General features: G+C 45.2%; 1 protein-coding gene and 1 non-coding gene across 2 annotated transcripts; both read left to right on the forward strand.

The window, feature by feature from the left end:
* The first annotated feature begins 309 nt into the window (after positions 1 to 309).
* zgc:158659 (uncharacterized protein LOC791141 homolog) lies at positions 310 to 16369 on the forward strand. The gene is made up of 28 exons (XM_056575699.1): positions 310 to 572; positions 2206 to 2330; positions 3087 to 3190; positions 3291 to 3453; positions 3955 to 4164; positions 4703 to 4770; positions 4889 to 5017; positions 5375 to 5428; positions 7046 to 7155; positions 7478 to 7619; positions 7790 to 7875; positions 9366 to 9471; positions 9643 to 9795; positions 10308 to 10433; positions 10744 to 10844; positions 11076 to 11157; positions 11686 to 11850; positions 11974 to 12077; positions 12541 to 12640; positions 12824 to 12895; positions 13337 to 13443; positions 13621 to 13742; positions 13941 to 14019; positions 14669 to 14839; positions 14972 to 15089; positions 15396 to 15547; positions 15729 to 15877; positions 16203 to 16369. The coding sequence occupies exons 2-28, from the start codon at positions 2246 to 2248 to the stop codon at positions 16325 to 16327; spliced, it is 3183 nt and encodes a 1060-aa protein (XP_056431674.1). The 5' UTR covers positions 310 to 572; positions 2206 to 2245; the 3' UTR covers positions 16328 to 16369.
* trnad-guc (transfer RNA aspartic acid (anticodon GUC)) lies at positions 2071 to 2142 on the forward strand. The gene has a single exon. It is a non-coding gene; the product is annotated as a tRNA-Asp (tRNA).
* Positions 16370 to 20205: the final 3836 nt, after the last annotated feature.

A 20205-nucleotide genomic window follows, 5' to 3' on the forward strand; every position in this document is an offset into this window, starting at 1 on the left:
ATTTATATGATAAGAATTGGGATGCCATTATTTGTAAGTATATATTTAGATAATAATTATTAACACTATATTATTAACATTATAACATTATGCTAATAATATAGATACCATAAATAATATATGTGTTCACAATAATATTGAATATTCCCATGAATATTATACTTATTTGTAATATAATTATAATAAAGAGCACTGCTTGTGAGTGGGCGACGCGACCCCTTTAAGAGGTGACTGACAGGATGCCCCCCCCCCACCCCCATTGTTCTCCTGGCTGCTCTCACGCGCCCCGTCGTCGCAAGAGATGAACAACTGACTGCCGGTAGTCACAGTGACCAAGTGAGACAGTGACAGCTCGCGGTGCATCGCTGACGAACCTTCCATCCGATCTGACAACCTCACGCGGGTCGCCCCGGTGTGGCCCTCTCGGTCTGGATCGCGGGAGAACGGTTCGGTTTGACTGACGGACCGTTAGGACCGGGACCGGTAGGAGCGGCTGATGACCCGGGCTCTAGCTGCTTTGCAGCTGGGCTACGGGGGACACTCGCTTGACGGAGCCGTTGTCGCGGGCCCAGGTGAGTGAGCAGTTCCTTTATCTCTTTTATTTACCCTCTCATTACTCCTCTTACCCTCCCTCTCTTTACTCGCTCGTTTTACCCATCTCTCGCGTTACTCCCAACTATTATCATCTAACCCTCGCTCTCTCTTAACCACCCCCCCCTTTAAACTCCTCTAACCCTCTATCTTTACTCCTCTTCCGTTAACCCCCTTTCTCATCTCTCCTCTAACCCTCTGTCCCCTTACCCCCCTGACCCTCGCTTTCTTTAATCCTGTAACCCCCCCCTCTCTCTTTACTCGCTCTAACCCTCTCTTTTGGAGTCAACCCGTAGTAATCGCGATGCTCCTGTTGTCATGGAGACCATATCCTAGTCTGAGCTCATGGAAAACGAAACCCGTTGTGATTCTGTTTTGGTTAATAGTTTAATAAATAATGTCGTATATAGTTATGAATAGATATAGAAATAATTTGGCATATAGTTATATATACTGTAATTCACTTGACTAATTTAAACATGAAAGCATAAGGTGAACACATTTACATTTTCAATGTTTAATATATATATATAATTGAAAGGAAAAATGCTGTGATATGGCATGTGTTCCAGGGGTCACAAGAGTACAAGTATCCCAGGTGCCAGATTTGACCTGTGGGCCATCATTTGATTATCCCTGTGTTAGAAAGTGAATATGTGGAAGAAGAGCAGTAAGGGGTAGGGAAGTAAAGGGACGGCTATTAAGAAGATAGGGTTAGACAGTAAATAGACTTCAGTGTTTCCCCCAGTACTGTGTTCTTAAGGCGGCCTTAACAACAATAGGGCCCCGCCTTGACTACCAATGTATATATATTAAAAAAAAAACTTTTTATTTATTTTTTATAAATATTTTTTAATTATTATGCATCAACAAAGTAGAAAACTCTCGTAGGGAAAGAAAACGTACTTCCATCAGGTGTAAAAAATAAAGATCAATTATGCATCAGTAATACTGGTCGTTCCAACAATGGTCGTGCCATAAGTCTTTTTGAATGGAATTGAAACGGAGACCCCCCCCCCTTGACCGCCTTGACTAAGACATTTTCTGGGGGAAACACTGGACTTCATTAAGGGACAGGTAATGGTTAGGCAGTGAATACAGAGACAAGTCAGCATGCAGGGGTTAGACAGTATAGAAACGGGTCATAGAGTAGGTAATATATATTGAATACAGAGATAGGCAATTAAAGAGGAGGTAGGAGTTAAACAGTGAATATAGAGACAGGTCAATAAGAAGACGGTAGGGGTTAGACGGTACAGAGACAAGTCTTTTAGATGCAGAAACAGGTCATGAAGGAGCAGGAAGGGGTAAGAAAGTATAGAGAAAGGGAATTAAAGAGCAGGTAGGGATTAGAAAGTATAGAGACAGGTAATTTAAGAGCAGGTAGGGGTTAGAAAGGATAGGGGCACCTCATTAAGGAACCGGTAAGAATTAGAATGTAAATATATACTCCATGAATGTGTCTGCTCCACACACAGCTCCTCGTTAGTATAGTGGTCAGTATCCCCGCCTGTCACGCGGGAGACCGGGGTTCAATTCCCCGACGGGGAGGAGTTTTTTTTTTTTTTTTCTTGGGATCAGTATTTATCTATCTGTCTGTCTGTCTGTCTGTAGGTAGAAAGCTAAAGGTGGAGAACAATCATTGGGGGTTGCCATGGTCCCGAAGCCATCATCCGGGGAGCTGTGGGGGCTCCACCTCATGCCCCCACGCATCCTGGTGGACTGCTGCCTCCCCAACGGTAACCTAACACTCCTTCTATACTCGTAATACTCTAAGGGTGCAAAGACCGCGTCCGTATTAGAGCTTAGCGTTGCAAACCCACGTCCCCGCGTGGGTTTGTGCCGAGTCATCGCTGATCGAACAGGAATTAGGAATTATGCGTAGTGTTTTGTTTTGTGTCAGACAGCCAGAGACTAAAATAAAATACGTGCAGCCGGCAAAATCCAAACACGATTTTCAGTTGGTTGCGATACATCAACCGCTTTTCAGCAGTGCATTTCAGTGATTTTGCAACATCTTTATCATAATGTATATTTATTACTTTTTCAATGTATCCAGAGGAACTCGGCCTTGCATTTCAGTTTCTGGATTTGGTTCATGTGTATTCGTGTTTGCAAACGCTTTAGTGCCCCCTTGTGCTTTAGTGCCTATGCGCTCTCTGTGTATGAACCCAAACGGTCTGGAAAATGTCTACAATGGATCAGAATGTTATCCCATCATAGCCTAGAAATCTAGACGCCCCTTGCAGCAGCAAATTTAATTTGCAGCCTGGGGAATCTAGCAACTCGCCGTGAGCTCGCAAGCTGGAAAAACCAAACTCTGGTCAGGCCAATCACATCGTGTATAGAGTCGATGGGCAGGCTTAACGTAACGACGAGTGAGTTGCGACGGTTGCGTGTCAAGTCTGTGTGGTCCCTGTTACAGGATTGATTGTAGCGCTATCCTACTGAGTGCAGAGGGGATTTGAGAGACAACCGTTTATCCCGTATCGTAGGAATGCTGGTGAGTCTGGAGTGTCTACGAGAGGCCCCTCTGGCCAACATCAAACAGCAACTCTTTACTGAAGCCAGGAAGTACCCTCTCTACCATCTCCTTCAGGTAATGATGCACCCCAATCTACCATCTACTGCAGGGATTAATACACACTGATTGGCTGGTTGTGTGATCCCCTACCTGATTCTGTTGTGTGATTGGTCAGGAGGAGTCGTGCTACATCTTTGTGGGCGTGACCCAGGAGGCGGAGAGGGAGGAGTTTTACGACGAGGCGCGGCGTCTGTGTGACCTCCGCCTCTTCCACCCCATCCTCAAGGTCATCGAGCCCCTGGGGAACCGGGAGGAGAAGATCCTCAACAGGGAGATAGGTCCGAACACAGACATGCATGTGGGCAAACACATACACACAAACACACACGCACACACACACACACACACACACACACACACACACACCTGTAACATAGCGATCTTGGAAGTTCGACAATGCTCTTCCCCCAAAGGGGTGGAGTTATGCAGGGTTTCCGGTTTTGTTACAGAGACATTCGTCCTGACTCAGAGAGGCATTATGCCAACAGGTCCCGTTAACTCTCCTAAAGCGAGAGTGTAGTCTGGTCTCGGGTTCCAATGTTTTCCTAGAAGTCATTTGTTTCATTCCCTTTTTAGAAGGATGTAGCCATTAAAGCACTGGCAGCAAATGGTATATAGAGGGTAGCCTGTGTTAATTTGAGCTGGAATATAGTACTAACCTGTGTGTGTGTGTGTGTGCGTGCATGCGTGCGTGCTTGTGTGCGTGCGTGCGTGCGTGTGTGCGTGCGTGTATGTGTGTGTGTGTGTGTGAGTGCGTGTGCGTGTGTGTGTGTGTGCAGGTTTTGCCATCGGGATGCCTGTGTGTGAGTTTGAGCTGGTGAAGGACCCGGAGGTGCAGGACTTCCGTCGGTCAATACTGAGCGTGTGCAGAGAGGCCATGGAGGAGCGGGAGGCCGGGGGGGCTCCTAGCCTGGCCCTCTACGTGTACCCCCCCAACGTGGAGTCCTCCCCCGAACTACCCCAACACATCTACTACAAACTGGACAAGGGTATAAGTCTAACGTAGACACCTCCGCCCCTCAAATCTCTCCCTCCTTTCCTAACTTAATGTTCTAGAAGTTCCATGATTTATCCTCTCTCTTCTATTGCTCTATTGGTATGGTTATCTGTTATATGATTAATCCGCTCTCTTTAATGATTCTATGGTAATGGTTCTGCTATATGATTAATCCTCTCTCTTCAATGATTCTATTGTTAAGGTTCTATGGTTAATGCTCTCTCTTCTATGGCTCTATGGTTATGGTTCTATGTTCTATGGTTAATGCTCTCTCTTCTATGGCTCTGTGGTTATGGTTCTATGTTCTATGGTTAATCCTCTCTCTTCTATGGCTCTATGGTAATGGTTCTATGTTCTATGGTTAATCCTCTCTCTTCTATGATTATATGGTTATGTTTCTATGTTATATGGTTAATACTCTCTTCTATGGCTCTATGGTAATGGTTCTATGTTCTATGGTTAATCCTCTCTTCTATGATTCTATGGTTATGGTTCTATGTTCTATAGCTAATCTTCTTCTCTGTCTGCAGGAAGGCTAATGGTTACCATCTGGGTGATTGTTAGTCCATCCAACTCTAAACAGAAATACACTCTGAAGGTAATGCTACACTGTTAAATCTGTGGCAGAGCACTTTGCTTGCCTATGATGTACATGTTTGTGTGTGCATGTATTTACGTAGATATATACGTGTGTGTGTGTGTGTGTGTGTTTGTAGGTGAGCCACGACAGTCTGCCAGAGCAGCTGATAGCGGAGTCTATCAGGAAGAAGACTCGCTCCATGCACCTGTCAGCCCAGCAGCTGAGACTGTGTGTCCTGGAGTACCAGGGACAGTACATACTGAAGGTTTGTCTGCCTGTCTGTCTGTCTGTCTGTCTGTCTGTCGGTGTCTCTGTCTGACTGTGTTGTTAAGGCGGCCACCTTTTATTATTTATTTTTTATAACTTCTTATTAATTATTATGCATTAACAAAGTAGAAAACTCTCTTAGGGAAAGAAAACATAAAGATAAATAATGCATTACTAACAGTGGTCGTGCCATAAAGCTTTTTGAACGGAATTGAAACGGAGACACCAACTTGACTAAGACATTTTTTGGGGGAAACACTGATACTGATGGTCTGTCTGTCTCTCTGTCTCTGTTTTTTCTGCTCGTCTTTGTCTACCTGTTTGTCTCTCTACCTGTCTGCCGGTCTGTCTCTAGGTGTGTGGATGCGACGAGTATCTCTTGGAGAAGTACCCTCTAAGTCAGTACAAGGTAGGAAACCATTTGTTGTTCTGCCAGTCTCTCTGTATGCATACTAGGGATGGGCTAAACGATTCTTTTCCGGGAATCAGTTCTTTCAGTTCCCTTCACTATCACAATTCGTTCGTTTGATTCGTTAGTTTGATTCGTTAGTTTGATTCGTTCAGATGGTCTGTTACGTCATTTGCCAGGAAATCGGAAATTATGGAATAAATGTTAATCAACATGCATGAGGCCTACTACTTTCTAATGTTCTGGTGAAATTACCCAGGTTAAGTGTAAATATTAAGCATATATATAAAGCACATACGTGCCTTTTTTCTGCATAAATATCCTTAAATATTTATGCAGAAAAAGCATAAATAATACATAATGGGGTGCAGTAAGAATTAAATGGCGTCTTCCAAGTAGCGCTAATAAGCAGTGAAGCACGTTAGCAACTAGACCAAACAAGACTCGTAATGGTATGTAAAAACAATACTTTATTAAATCATGCAATTGTGATGTAGTACAAAATAAAAATAAAACATAATGTGCTTGCATGATATTGAAGCCTACAGCAATCGTTAGTTAACTTGTGTGGTGGTGCCTTATCATTTGTTTACCGATGGGCCATGGCAACGCGATTGGTACCTGCTCTCATTGGCTGAATCGATGAGAACGTTTTAGACTCAATCAATATAAGGTCGCGGGGAGACGAAGCTCTGTTTGTTTGTATATCGTATTTACGTGACCACATTTTTGTTATATGTTTAAAAGAAAAATAATCAGTTCTCTAGTTCTGGGAATCAGTTCTCGTCGTTCACCTTCGGGATTTGTTTGTTCTGACCAAATCATTCGCGACCGACCCATCACTGTCTGTGATGTCTGTCTTCTTCTCTGTCAGTTTGTCTCAGTACATCAGGTCTTGTATAACAGTATACTTTAATGTCCACCTGTCTGTCTGCAGTACCACAGGTCCTGTCTAACCTTCGACCTGTCTGTCTAACTGTCTTCCTGTTGTACATCAGGCCGTGTTTAACTGTCTACCTGTCTATCTGCATTACATCACACCCTGTATAACAGTCTACCTGTCTGTCTACCTTCCTGTCTGCAGTACATAAGGTCCTGTATAAAAGTCCACCTGTCTGTCTACCTGTCTGTCTGCAGTACATCAGGTACTGTATAACAGTCTGCCTGTATGTCTACCTGTCTGTCTGCAGTACATCTGGTCCTGTATAACACGGCACCTGTCTGTCTACCTGTCTGTCTGCATTACATCATGTCCTGTAAAACAGTCATTATAATGATTGTCTACCTGTCAGTCTGCAGTACATCAGGTCCTGTGCAACAGTTTACCTGTATGTCTACCTGTCTGTCTGCAGTACATCAGGTCCTGTGCAACAGTTTACCTGTATGTCTACCTGTCTGTCTGCAGTACATCAGGTCCTGTGCAACAGTTTACCTGTATGTCTACCTGTCTGTCTGCAGTACATCAGGTCCTGTGCAACAGTTTACCTGTATGTCTACCTGTCTGTCTGCAGTACATCAGGTCCTATGCAACAGTTTACCTGTATGTCTACCTGTCTGTCTGCAGTACATCAGGTCCTGTGCAACAGTTTACCTGTATGTCTACCTGTCTGTCTGCAGTACATCCGGTCCTGTATAACTGTGGGTCGTCTTCCTCACCTGATGCTGGTCTCCAAGGAGAGCCTGTACTCCCAGCTGCCAGAGTCGGGCTTTGTCATGCCCTCGTACAGGTAAACCAGCCAATCAGCTTCCAGCGTCAGGCTTTGTCATGCACTGCTACAGGTAAACCAGCCAATCAGCTTCCAGCGTCAGGCTTTGTCATGCCCTCGTACGGGTAAAGCAGCCAATCAGCTGCCAGCGTCAGGCTTTGTCATGCACTGCTACAGGTAAACAAGCCAATCAGCTTCCAGCGTCAGGCTTCGTCATGCCATGCTACAGCCCATCAGCTCTTGCAGTGGTTCTAACGGTTTAAGTTATTAATAATGTGATGATAATGGTTATATTATTGTTGTGGTGAGTATAATGGTAATGTTATGTGTTGGTCATTCATAGTCGCAGGACCCCCCAGCCGTCCCCATGTCCAGGGGGAGACCCTACCTCTCCTCCCAGGAGTCTGTGGGCCTTCAACAACCTGCTGAGGGTCCGGCTGCTCTGCGCCACCTACGTTAACGTCAACATCCGAGACATCGACAAGGTAGCCCGACCCTTACCCTGCGGCAGCTCAACATGGCTAGCACTGAGCTAAAACAGAGCTAGCCCTCAGCTAACCCTCCTGTCGACTTGTTTGTATGTGTGTGTGTGTGTGTGTGTGTGTGTGTGTGTGTGTGTGTGCGCGTGTGTGTGTGTGTCTTTGTGTGTTTGTAGATCTATGTCAGGACCGGTATTTATCACGGTGGAGAACCACTTTGTGACAACGTCAACACACAAAGGGTCCCTTGCTCTAACCCCAGGTAACACACACACACACACGCGCGTGCGCGTGCGCGCGCGCGCACACACACACAGGGGTCCTTTGTTCTCACCCTAGGGAACACAAACACACACACCCTAAAACACTCGTTTATTTACCTAACTGAAAATAACTAAGCCATCACATAACCTTGCTTGCTTCTCTCACTGTCTCACTCACTCTCCCTTACTCTCTCTCTTTCTCTCTGTCTCTCTCTATTTCATTCTCTCTGTATCTTATGCCTCTCTCTGTCTCTCTCTCTTTCATTCTCTCTGTATCTTATGCCTCTCTCTGTCTCTCTCTCTTTCATTCTCTCTGTATCTTATGCCTCTCTCTGTCATTCTCTCTGTATCTTATGCCTCTCTCTGTCTCTCTCTCTTTCATTCTCTCTGTATCTTATGCCTCTCTCTGTCTCTCTTTCATTCTCTCTGTATCTTATGCCTCTCTCTGTCTCTCTCTCTGTCATTCTCTCTGTATCTTATGCCTCTCTCTGTCTCTCTCTCTTTCATTCTCTCTGTATCTTATGCCTCTCTCTGTCTCTCTCTCTCTTTCATTCTCTCTGTATCTTATGCCTCTCTCTGTCATTCTCTCTGTATCTTATGCCTCTCTCTGTCTCTCTCTCTTTCATTCTCTCTGTATCTTATGCCTCTCTCTGTCTCTCTTTCATTCTCTCTGTATCTTATGCCCTCTCTGTCTCTCTCTCTGTCATTCTCTCTGTATCTTATGCCTCTCTCTGTCTCTCTCTCTTTCATTCTCTCTGTATCTTATGCCTCTCTCTGTCTCTCTTTCATTCTCTCTGTATCTTATGCCTCTCTATGTCTCTCTCTCTTTCATTCTCTCTGTATCTTATGCCTCTCTATGTCTCTCTCTCTTTCATTCTCTCTGTATCTTATGCCTCTCTATGTCTCTCTCTCTTTCATTCTCTCTGTATCTTATGCCTCTCTCTGTCTCTCTTTCATTCTCTCTGTATCTTATGCCTCTCTATGTCTCTCTCTCTTTCATTCTCTCTGTATCTTATGCCTCTCTATGTCTCTCTCTCTTCATTCTCTCTGTATCTTATGCCTCTATGTCTCTCTCTCTTTCATTCTCTCTGTATCTTATGCCTCTCTATGTCTCTCTCTCTTTCATTCTCTCTGTATCTTATGCCTCTCTCTGTCTCTCTCTCTTTCATTCTCTCTGTATCTTATGCCTCTCTATGTCTCTCTCTCTTTCATTCTCTCTGTATCTTATGCCTCTCTCTGTCTCTCACTCTTTCATTCTCTCTGTATCTTATGCCTCTCTCTGTCTCTCTTTCATTCTCTCTGTATCTTATGCCTCTCTCTGTCTCTCTTTCATTCTCTCTGTATCTTATGCCTCTCTCTGTCTCTCTTTCATTCTCTCTGTATCTTATGCCTCTCTATGTCTCTCTCTCTTTCATTCTCTCTGTATCTTATGCCTCTCTATGTCTCTCTCTATATCGTCTGCGTCTCTGTGTTTCTGTTTCACCCCCAGGTGGAATGAGTGGCTGTCCTATGATATCTACATGGCTGATATCCCTCGCTCAGCCAGACTCTGTCTCTCCATCTGCTCTGTGAAGGGAAGGAAAGGAGCTAAGGAGGTGGGAAACAAGGAGATGTTAACAAGGTGTTGTGCTGTAGTTTAGAAGGACGGTTGACCCCGAACCCCTAGATCTACTAATGCCTATAAGAATGACTCATATTAATAATGATAGTAACATGTAGATCTACCAGTAGCACTGATGTTTTTCTCGCCCTGTCTGTCTCCCTAGGAGCATTGTCCTCTAGCGTGGGGCAATGTGAATCTGTTTGACTATAAGGACACGATGGTGAGTGGGAAGGTGGCTCTGAGTCTGTGGCCAGTTCCCCACGGCCTGGAGGACCTGCTCAACCCCATCGGAGTCGCTGGTTCCAACCCCAACAAGGTGTTTATTTGAACATCACCAACCACTGAGCTTAGTGAACATCTGCACACATTATGCAATAACATCTCCCCCTCCTCTCCCTCCTCTCTGTACTTGCTCTCTTTCTCCTTTCCCTCCTCCTAATCTCTCCATCTCTTCCTCCTTCTCTTTCTCTCTCTCTCTCTCTCCTCTCTCCTCTCCCTGCCTCTCCCACTCTCCCCTCTCTGCCTCCTCCTCTTCCCCCTCGTCTTCTCTCTCTCTCTCTCTCTCTCTCTCCTCTCTCTCTCTCTCTCTCTCTCTCCTCCTCCCTCTCCCCTCCTCCTCTTCCCCCTCGTCTTCTCTCTCTCTCTCTCTCTCTCTCTCTCTCCTCTCTCCCCTCTCTCTCTCTCTCCTCTCTCTCTCCTCTCTCCCTGTCTCTCCCTCCTCTCTCCCCTCTCTCTCTCTCTCTCCCCTCTCTCCCCTCTCTCTCTCGCTCTCTCCTCTCTCTCTCTCTCTCTCTCTCTCTCTCTCTCTCCCCCCCCCTGCCCCTCCAGGAGACTCCCTGTGTGGAGTTGGAGTTCTGCTGGTTCAACCAGACGGTTGTATTTCCAGACGACCAACAGATTGAAGAACATGCCAACTGGACTATCAGCAGAGAGCTGGGCCTCACCTACTGTCTGGTACGGAATACGGATTATTAATCTGTATGACATATGATATATATATATATATATATATATATATATATATACTGTCTTTATTACACCTTCAATGTGTGTGTCCGTTCACGTCGGCATCTGCATTCACTCTCAGAAAATATAGGCTACTATTTGTCTGATATATATTACCACAATATAGGCTGATATAATATATTGTAACGGATAGAATCAAGGAGATGACACACCATATTCACATCCGATTCTTCATCCATTTATGTACACATGTATGTATGTGTATGTATATATTTATGTGTGTGTCTTTATACTACAGAGTGTGTCCGCAGCCGAGGTGGAGCAGCTCCAGAGTCTGTGCTCTAAAGACCCGCTCTATGAACTCTCAGAGCAGGAGAAGGACTTCCTCTGGAGACACAGGTCAGAGACTCTCTTTAGATATCACGGCTATTAGTCTCTCTACCAGCGTCCCTCTCTTTAGCCTACCGACCTCGCTTGCTCTCTCTCCCTCTCTCTCTTCCTCTTTAGATATTAAGGTTATTAGTCTCTCTACCCGCCTCTCTTTCTCTAGGCTACAACTCCCCTTCCCTCTTTCTTTCTATAGACATTAAGGTTAATAGTCTCTCTCTCTCTCTCTCTCTCTCTCTCCAGACACTACTGTGTTAATATCCCAGAGTCTCTCCCCAAACTGCTGCTGTCTGTCAAGTGGAACTCCAGAGACGAAGTCTCACAGGTCTGTCTCCCTAGATGTACTGTTATTAAAGGTCTCTCTGTCTCCAGATGTACTGTTACTAAAGGTCTCTCTGTCTCCAGATGTACTGTTACTAAAGGTCTCTCTAGATGTACTGTTACTAAAGGTCTCTCTAGATGTACTGTTACTAAAGGTCTCTCTAGATTACTGTTACTAAAGGTCTCTCTAGATGTACTGTTACTAAAGGTCTCTCTAGATGTACTGTTACTAAAGGTCTCTCTAGATGTACTGTTACTAAAGGTCTCTCTAGATGTACTGTTACTAAAGGTCTCTCTAGATGTACTGTTACTAAGGTCTCTCTCTAGATGTACTGTTACTAAAGGTCTCTCTAGATGTACTGTTACTAAAGGTCTCTCTAGATGTACTGTTACTAAAGGTCTCTCTCTAGATGTACTGTTACTAAAGGTCTCTCTAGATGTACTGTTACTAAAGGTCTCTCTGTCTCTAGATGTACTGTTACTAAAGGTCTCTCTCTAGATGTACTGTTACTAAAGGTCTCTCTGTCTCCAGATGTACTGTCTGCTGAAGGACTGGCCATTGATGCAGCCAGAGTCTGCCTTGGAGCTGTTGGACTGTAACTTTCCTGAGCCCGTTGTCCGAGAGTTCGCCCTACGCTGCCTTCTCCAGGGTCTGAGTGACGACAAGCTGTCACAATACCTACTGCAGCTGGTCCAGGTACTATCCTTGACCCCTGACCCCAACCCATTTTCCTAACCAAACTACTTCTTCAGCTGGTCCCGGTACTTACCCTGACCCTTAACCCCTGACCCTTACCCTAACTCTCAACCGATTTCCCAGGTACTGAAGTATGAGATGTACCTGGACAACCCTCTGGCTCGCTTCCTGATCAAGAAAGCTTTGACCAATCAGAGGATAGGACACTTCTTCTTCTGGCATCTCAAGTAAGAATTACAGCAGCGCTGTGACACTTCGTAGCGCGTCTCTAGCCTTCCGCGACTCGCGCCGCTTTGCATTATGCTCACATTCACTCATTCACGCATCCATACACACATTCATACACATATAAATTCAACCTTTCATACATACATTCACTATCTAATCATACACACATTCATGCACACATTCACCCATTCATACACACATTCACCCATACATGCTTACATTCAAACACCTATTCATTCCCAAATTAATTCACAGGCGGGGGGGTCAACCATGCAAGGAAACAGCCAGCTGTTCGGGAGCGGTTAGGGTTAGGGGACCTGCTCAGGGACACTTCAATACTTAGCTAGGAGGAGCTGTGGATTTAACTTGAGGAAAATGTGCCTTTTGTGATTTTGCGTGTGTCTGTGTTCGTGGGTGTGTGTGTGTGTGTGTGTGTGTGTGTGTGAACGTGTGTGTGAATAGGTCAGAAATGCACAACAAGACAGTGTCGCGTCGTTTTGGTTTGCTCCTTGAAGCGTTCTGCAGATCCTGTGGGATGTACCTGAAGCACCTGAACAGACAGGTAACTAACACCTGGTCAGACAGGTAACTAACACCTGGTAACATAAGTAACCAACACCTGAACAGTAAGATAACTACCACCTGGTCAGATATATAACCAACAACTGGGGAGACAAATGGCAAGTTATCTTACACCTTGTGTGTGTGTTTGCGTGTGTGTGTTTGTGTGTTTGTGTGTGTGTAGGTAGAGGCTATGGATAAACTTGTGAACCTGACAGACACACTGAAACAAGAGAAGAAGGATGAGACCCAGAAGGTAGGATCTGTCTGTGTGTGTGTGTGTGTGTGTGTGTGTGTGTGTGTGTGTGTGTGTGTGTGTGTGTGTGTGTGTGTGTGTGTGTGTGTGTGTGTGTGTGTGTGTGTGTGTGTGTGTGCGTGCATAGAAGTGTGGGTCTGTCTACCTTTATCTGTCTGTCTGCTTGTGTGTAGCTGCCTGTCTGTCTAACTTTCAGAATACCTGTGTATGTCTGTCTGTCCATACGTCAGTCGTATCTGTCTGCTGATGTCCGTCTACCTGTCTGCATGTCTGTCTTTCTGTCTGCTTGTCTGTCGGCGTCTGTCTGTCCGTCTTTATCTGTCTGCCTCTGTCTGTCCGTCTGTCTGTCTGTATATATAATCATTAGCTCTGTGTTCTGATTGGCTGACGGCGTCTGTATTGTGTATGGCTAACATTGTCTATGTTCTGATTGGCTGACAGACTCAGATGAAGTTCCTGGTTGAACACATGTCCCGTCCGGACTACATGGATGCCCTGCAAGGATTCATCTCTCCTCTGAACCCTGTCCACCAGCTGGGCAACCTCAGGTACTAACCAACTACTAACCAACTAACCAGCTGACGGACCAGGTCACTTACTCGACCCAACTCTAAATGTGTGTGTGTGTGTGTGTGTGTGTGTGTGTGTGTGTGTGTGTGTGTGTGTGTGTGTGTGTGTGTGTGTGTGTGTGTGTGTGTGTGTGTGTGTGTGTGTGTGTGTTGCAGGCTGGAGGAGTGCAGGATCATGTCGTCAGCCAAGAGACCCCTGTGGCTGAACTGGGAGAACCCGGACATCATGTCAGAGCTCCTCTTCACCAACAACCAGGTCATCTTCAAGAACGGAGACGGTACGCCAAGAACCCTTCCTTCTAGTCTCTAGGTTCCAGCTAGAACCCTCCCTTCTAGCTGGAACCCTCTCTTCTAGCCTATAATGTTACAGCTAGAACCCTCTCTTCTAGCTGGAACTGGACTAGCTCTCTTCTCGTCTCTTCTAACACCATCAATGGCTACTGGCTTTAACGTTATTGGTATGTGTGCTGGTGCAGACCTACGTCAGGACATGCTGACGTTGCAGATCATTAAGATCATGGAGAACATCTGGCAGAACCAGGGACTGGACCTACGGTAAGAACACACATCACCTGGCACCGGAAGTATTGCAGACTTGTTCCATAAGCAGGCCTGATCGAGTTCAGGCGTGGTGCCTGAATTCAGGCTTGAGCTCGGCCATGTATGTGGTCAAGAAAAGTGAAAATAGGTGAGCGGTGCCTTTTAAAATGTCTAGTCAACACGTCAACCTACCTGACCTCTTGATTGACATGTCTGCCACCAACTAGGCGTAGTCTATATAAGGAAGTCTTTTACCTTTTGTATGTTTGCACTGATGATGGTCTGAATGGGACTGGAAACGTTTTGCACACCACTTTGGGTAGCACTTTACACTTTTATGCAATAAAAACGTGTTGTTGCATCGGCTACATGGTGTGCTCCTTTTATTGTTGTCAAGAAAGGCAATCCTCTATGGTGTCTTCGAATGTATGATAATTTCAGGCACAGATAATTTCACTTCCTATCAGCCCTGCACAAGTATTGTGGCGGTATGGCTAACTGGCACAGTAATGCACATGCATGATTTCATCCCTCCCACTCAATATCTCACCGGGAGTTCATTGTCATTTGGCTGTCTTTATATTCTGTAATTGACGAAATACATAGGATATACAGTATGTATAGGAGACTGTATGCATATTAATGAGTACATATTTGTGTGTAGTATGTTGCCGTACGGCTGCCTGTCTATAGGAGACTGCGTGGGGCTCATAGAGGTGGTGAGGAACAGCTACACCATCATGCAGATCCAGTGTAAGGCTGGCCTGAAGGGGGCGCTGCAGTTCAACTCCAACACCCTGCACCACTGGATCAAAGACAAGAACAGAGGAGAGGCGTACGTACCTGCCTCTCTGTCAACCTGACTGTCCACCCGTCTTTCTTCACAGATGTAACAGATCTATAGGCCTGTTCCCCAGAACATGTCTATAACTGTGAACCTTTCTTGTCTACCTCTATGCCTGTCTAGGTATGACCGAGCTATAGACCTGTTCACAAGGTCGTGTGCAGGTTACTGCGTGGCCACCTTCATCCTGGGCATCGGAGACCGACACAACTCTAACATCATGGTGAAAGACAACGGACAGGTACCACGACACACTATGTACTACACACTATATAACAGGCACTGACACAACTCTAACATCATGGTGAAAGACAATGGTAAGGTACTATTACACACTATAAACTACACACTATAACACATACTGACACAACTCTAACATCATGGTGAAAGACAACGGACAGGTACTATGAGACCCTATACTACACACTTTATACTACACTCTATATACCACACACCATTATACACACTGTCCCATCTTTTTCAGCATGGTTAAAGACATCTTACTCTCTCTCTCTCTCTCTCTTGGATCTTACCTCTCTCGCCCCAGCTGTTCCATATAGACTTTGGTCACTTCCTGGACCACAAGAAGAAGAAGTTTGGCTACAAGAGAGAGAGAGTTCCCTTCGTCCTTACTCAGGACTTCCTTCTCGTCATCAGCAAGGGCAGCCAGGAGTGTACCAAGACCAAAGAGTTTGACAGGTATATCTAGACCCATATATATATTATCAATAGAAAGACAGACAGACAGATGATATAGATAGATATAGATATATATACCAGGAGTGTACAGAGATCAGGGGGTTTGATATGTATAACTGTATCACTTACATCTATATCTACCATGTATAATGTGTGTACATGTGATGGTTATATAATGCAGGTTCCAGGAGATGTGCTACAAAGCTTACCTGGCCATTCGTCAACACGCCAGTCTCTTCATCAACCTCTTCTCACTGCTGCTGGGATGCGGGATGCCTGAACTGCAGAGCTTTGATGACATCGCCTACCTCAGGAAGACCCTGGCTCTAGGTAGCTATCTGTCTCTCTACCTGTTCCTCTACCTGTCTGTCTCTCCACCTGTCTGTACCTCCAAGAAGACCATGGCCTTAGATACGTGTCTGTCCCTCTACCTGTCTGTCTACCTGTCTGTCTCTCTACCTGTCTCTACCTCATGAAGACCCTGGCTTCAGGTACCTTTCTGTCTCTCTACCTGTCTCTCTAAATGTCTGTCCTTCTACCTGTCTCTATCTCAGGGAGACCCTAGCTCTGGATACCTGTCTATCTCTCTACTCGACCGTCGCTAACTGTCTGACCCTCTACCTGTCCGTCTCTCTACCTGTCTTTCAATCTATAGAGAAGACCCAGCAGGAGGCATTGGAGTATTTTACCAAGCAGATGAACGATGCTCACCATGGAGGCTGGAGCACCAAAATGGACTGGATCTTCCACACCATCCGACACATGCCTAATGAACACTAACTAATGTGTATATAGATCCACAGACACACACAGACACACACAGACACACACACACACACACACAGACACACACACACCACACACACACACACACCACACACACACACACACACACACACACACACACACACACACACACACACACACACACACATTTGAATGCACTAGTTGTTGGAGGACTGTGATGGTGGCAAGTTTGTGGAGGATGTCATAGCAACGTAAACTATGAGAGGGAATTTCTGCACAAAAAGGTCAAATTGGACCTGGGGCGCTTTGTACATCAGCAATAGAGGTTTTATAACGATGTCAAAGTGTTTCAGGCTGTATATTCCTTTATGCACACCTTGATGACCCTTAGTTGCATACAAATAAGTAAACTATTGATTTCTGCTGACCATCACTTTAAAGAGCCAGTGAACCCAAAGGAAACAGAAAAACAATGTTTTAAGTGTTGTCAATTTTCTTATACGATCGTCCAAGTTCCACTCTGCTGCGTCGAAGGTGGCGTCCTTTCCCTGAAGTCTGAGGGCCTTTTCTGAGGCCCTCAGACGTCACAACCAAGGGCCCCGGCGATGTGTGGAGCTCCGTCTGGGCAGCGGTTTATTCAATACCAGCGTCCGAGGGTTAGGCTTCCCGGACACACAAAGTATAAGGCTACGGTGTGGGTGGATAGTTGAGTTGATAATCAGGTTAATCAAATAGTGTTCGGAGGCCTTCTGAAACCGTGCTTCTCTGGCTCTTTAAATATATTCAGATTGATTGAAATATATAAGTCAATGAAATATGCAACTTAACCTGCTGCTGTCTGTGCACTAATACCTGAGCTGTACTCTGGGGACCAGTATAGACTACCAGCCACATGGAGACTTTAAAACACTAGCTGCACCGTGGGGACGCCTAGTGAAAACCTGCACCGTGAGGACCAATAAATACCACCTTTATCATGGGAACTAACATACACTAGCTGCATCGTGGGGACCACTAGTGACAAACTGCACCGTGGGGACCAATAGAGACTACCTTTATCATGGGGACTAACATACACTAGCTGCATCGTGGGGACCACTACTGACAACCTGCACCGTGGGGATCAATAGAGACTACCTTTATCATGGGGACTAACATACACTAGCTGCATCGTGGGGATCACTAGTGACAAACTGCACCGTGGGGACCAATAGACTACCTTTATCATGGGGACTAACATACACTAGCTGCATCGTGGGGACCACTAGTGACAAACTGCACCTTGGGGACCAATAGAGACTACCTTTATCATGGGGACTAACATACACTAGCTGCATCGTGGGGACCACTAGTGACAAACTGCACCGTGGGGACCAATAGAGACTACCTTTATCATGGGGACTAACATACACTAGCTGCATCGTGGGGACCACTAGTGACAAACTGCACCGTGGGGACCAATAGAGACTACCTTTATCATGGGGACTAACATACACTAGCTGCATCGTGGGGACCACTAGTGACAAACTGCACCGTGGGGACCAATAGACTACCTTTATCATGGGGACTCACATACACTAGCTGCATCGTGGGGACCACTAGTGACAAACTGCACCTTGGGGACCAATAGAGACTACCTTTATCATGGGGACTCACATACACTAGCTGCATCGTGGGGACCACTAGTGACAAACTGCACCTTGGGGACCAATAGAGACTACCTTTATCATGGGGACTAACATACACTAGCTGCATCGTGGGGACCACTAGTGACAAACTGCACCGTGGGGACCAATAGAGACTACCTTTATCATGGGGACTCACATACACTAGCTGCTGTCTATCACGCACATCCTTGTGTGTGTATCTGATCGGAGCATCTGTAGTTGCACAGCAGTTCACACCCGCGCAAGGGTGAGGGTCAGCAATAGACACTAGCTGCTCTTAGACAGCTCTTTTGACTACAGCCGTCTTTTAACAGACAGTTGTAGCCCCTCCCAAAGACATAGCCCCTCCACTTTATCCCAGATCAAACAACTGATTGGTTGAATCTAAATTGACAATCAGTAAGATTGCCGCCTAAACCCGACCAGCAATTTAACTCTAGCGTGAACACCTACTGTGTTTGTTATCCAGCAGGTGAACTGTAGCAACACCTGGTGTGTTTTTTAACCGGCGCGTGAACTGTGTTTAACCAGAGGAAGTGTAGCACACCCGCTGTGTCCTCTGATCAGGGAAGTGTTGACTATCTGAAGCAAGCACCTTTGAAAAGCTTCTCCATTCTGCACACTAGACAAACTCCAAGGCCCCCATCTGATATCTTCTCCTACAACCTTTCTCATTGATTAGCTGTCGGCCATTTCTTGCTGAGATATCCCTCTCCATTCACATTAGTTACATCGCTGTTTCTAATTCAGACCAGGAATCAAAAAAGCTGTTGAATCTACCTAGGAGGATGTAGACTACCGAGGAAGCATTCTACCCACCTTAGGGAGCAACCTACCCACCTTGGAAGAGCCAACCATGGAAGCACCCTAACCACTTAGGAAGAAGCATCCTCCCTACAAAGGAAGCGCCATACCTAGGAAGCACACCAGGAAGGATGCCACGAGGACCTGCTCAGGTCAAAGTTCATATTTCTCTTACGTGCTGTTGCCAGGACAACCTATTTAACTCGTCTGATAGTTTTGGTCGTCATAGTGACTGCAGGTGTCACACGGACCCTCTGTGATTGGTGATTCTTGATTATCTCTACTGCCACGGCTGTATTTTTTACTGTAAGAATAAAATGTTTTCTCTGTACTCTCTTAAATACCTATGTTAATAACCAATGTAATGAAATTATTACATTGCATTAAATGACCCTGTCAGTGCGATCCTTGAGGTAGGATGTGAACAGGGAGAGTGCAGCCTTGAGACTCCCAGTTCTCGGCGGATGGAGAGGAGGATCTGGGGGTTCACTGTGTCGGAAAACTGCTTAAAGGTCCAGCAGAATGACCCCACAGGAGGGGGGCTGTTCTCGCAGTGTGAAGTTTCTCTGCTACGGCAAAAAGGTCCAAAAGGTTGTTCTCGTCGAGATGTGCAGTGGGTTGTGTAAAGACCACACACTCAGTTGGTATGGACATCAATGGTAGACGTTGACATCAACACGTTTGAGTGTGGGTCCCTTTAAGAGGGTTCACTCTCGCTGCTCCAACTGTGTTTGGGAAAACAACCAGTTGTCTGAAGTGTTGATGAGATGGGTGATAAAGGGACGTCTAAGCAGTTGACGCCTGCCGTTTGATGGATGCTATTCCGGAAATTTGCCCCCATCGTTCTCATCCCTTTAGAAACGAACTGGGGATTTAGTGAATCGCTTCGTAACGAAGCTTTGTGAAACTCTGAAAATGGTTGTCCCACGCAACAGGACATTACTTCTTTGTTCCATTTCATCGAATGTGTGCAGTATACAAAATAGCAGAAATTCAGAATTTGTAGCGGCTTTGTTTCAATATTTTTGACCCACAAGGATATAAATATTCATATTATGTATATGTATGTATATATATATATATATACATACATAATATGAATACTAACATATATAATAAATATAAAGACTTCATATATATATATACTAATATATATATATATATCCCTATAATATATATACCTTACATAATATTCCTCTAAACATCCAAACGTTTGACATAGTACCCCTTTTATATAATCCATTCTGTAATATATATATGTATATCTTATATAATATTCCCCATTATAGTTTGTTATATCTTATATAGAATTCTGGTTGTATAATGACATCACAAGGCTGAAATAACCACACCATTTGCAACGCCATAATGCAGTAATGACGTCACAAAGCTGTGGTGACATCACACTCTAATTTCACAGGCTTTTGATGACATCATATC

The sequence above is a fragment of the Gadus chalcogrammus genome, chromosome 17 (genome assembly GCF_026213295.1).
Source record: "Gadus chalcogrammus isolate NIFS_2021 chromosome 17, NIFS_Gcha_1.0, whole genome shotgun sequence".
Taxonomy (NCBI): Eukaryota; Metazoa; Chordata; class Actinopteri; order Gadiformes; family Gadidae; genus Gadus; species Gadus chalcogrammus.

Bases quoted from the DNA above. Each gene is read 5' to 3' on its own strand.
- zgc:158659 (XM_056575699.1), top strand. From the start codon at position 2,246: ATGGTCCCGAAGCCATCATCCGGGGAGCTGTGGGGGCTCCACCTCATG. The intron at 3,191-3,290 runs GTAATGATGCAC...GTGATTGGTCAG, and splicing joins CTCTCTACCATCTCCTTCAG to GAGGAGTCGTGCTACATCTT. The intron at 5,018-5,374 runs GTTTGTCTGCCT...GTCTGTCTCTAG, and splicing joins AGGGACAGTACATACTGAAG to GTGTGTGGATGCGACGAGTA.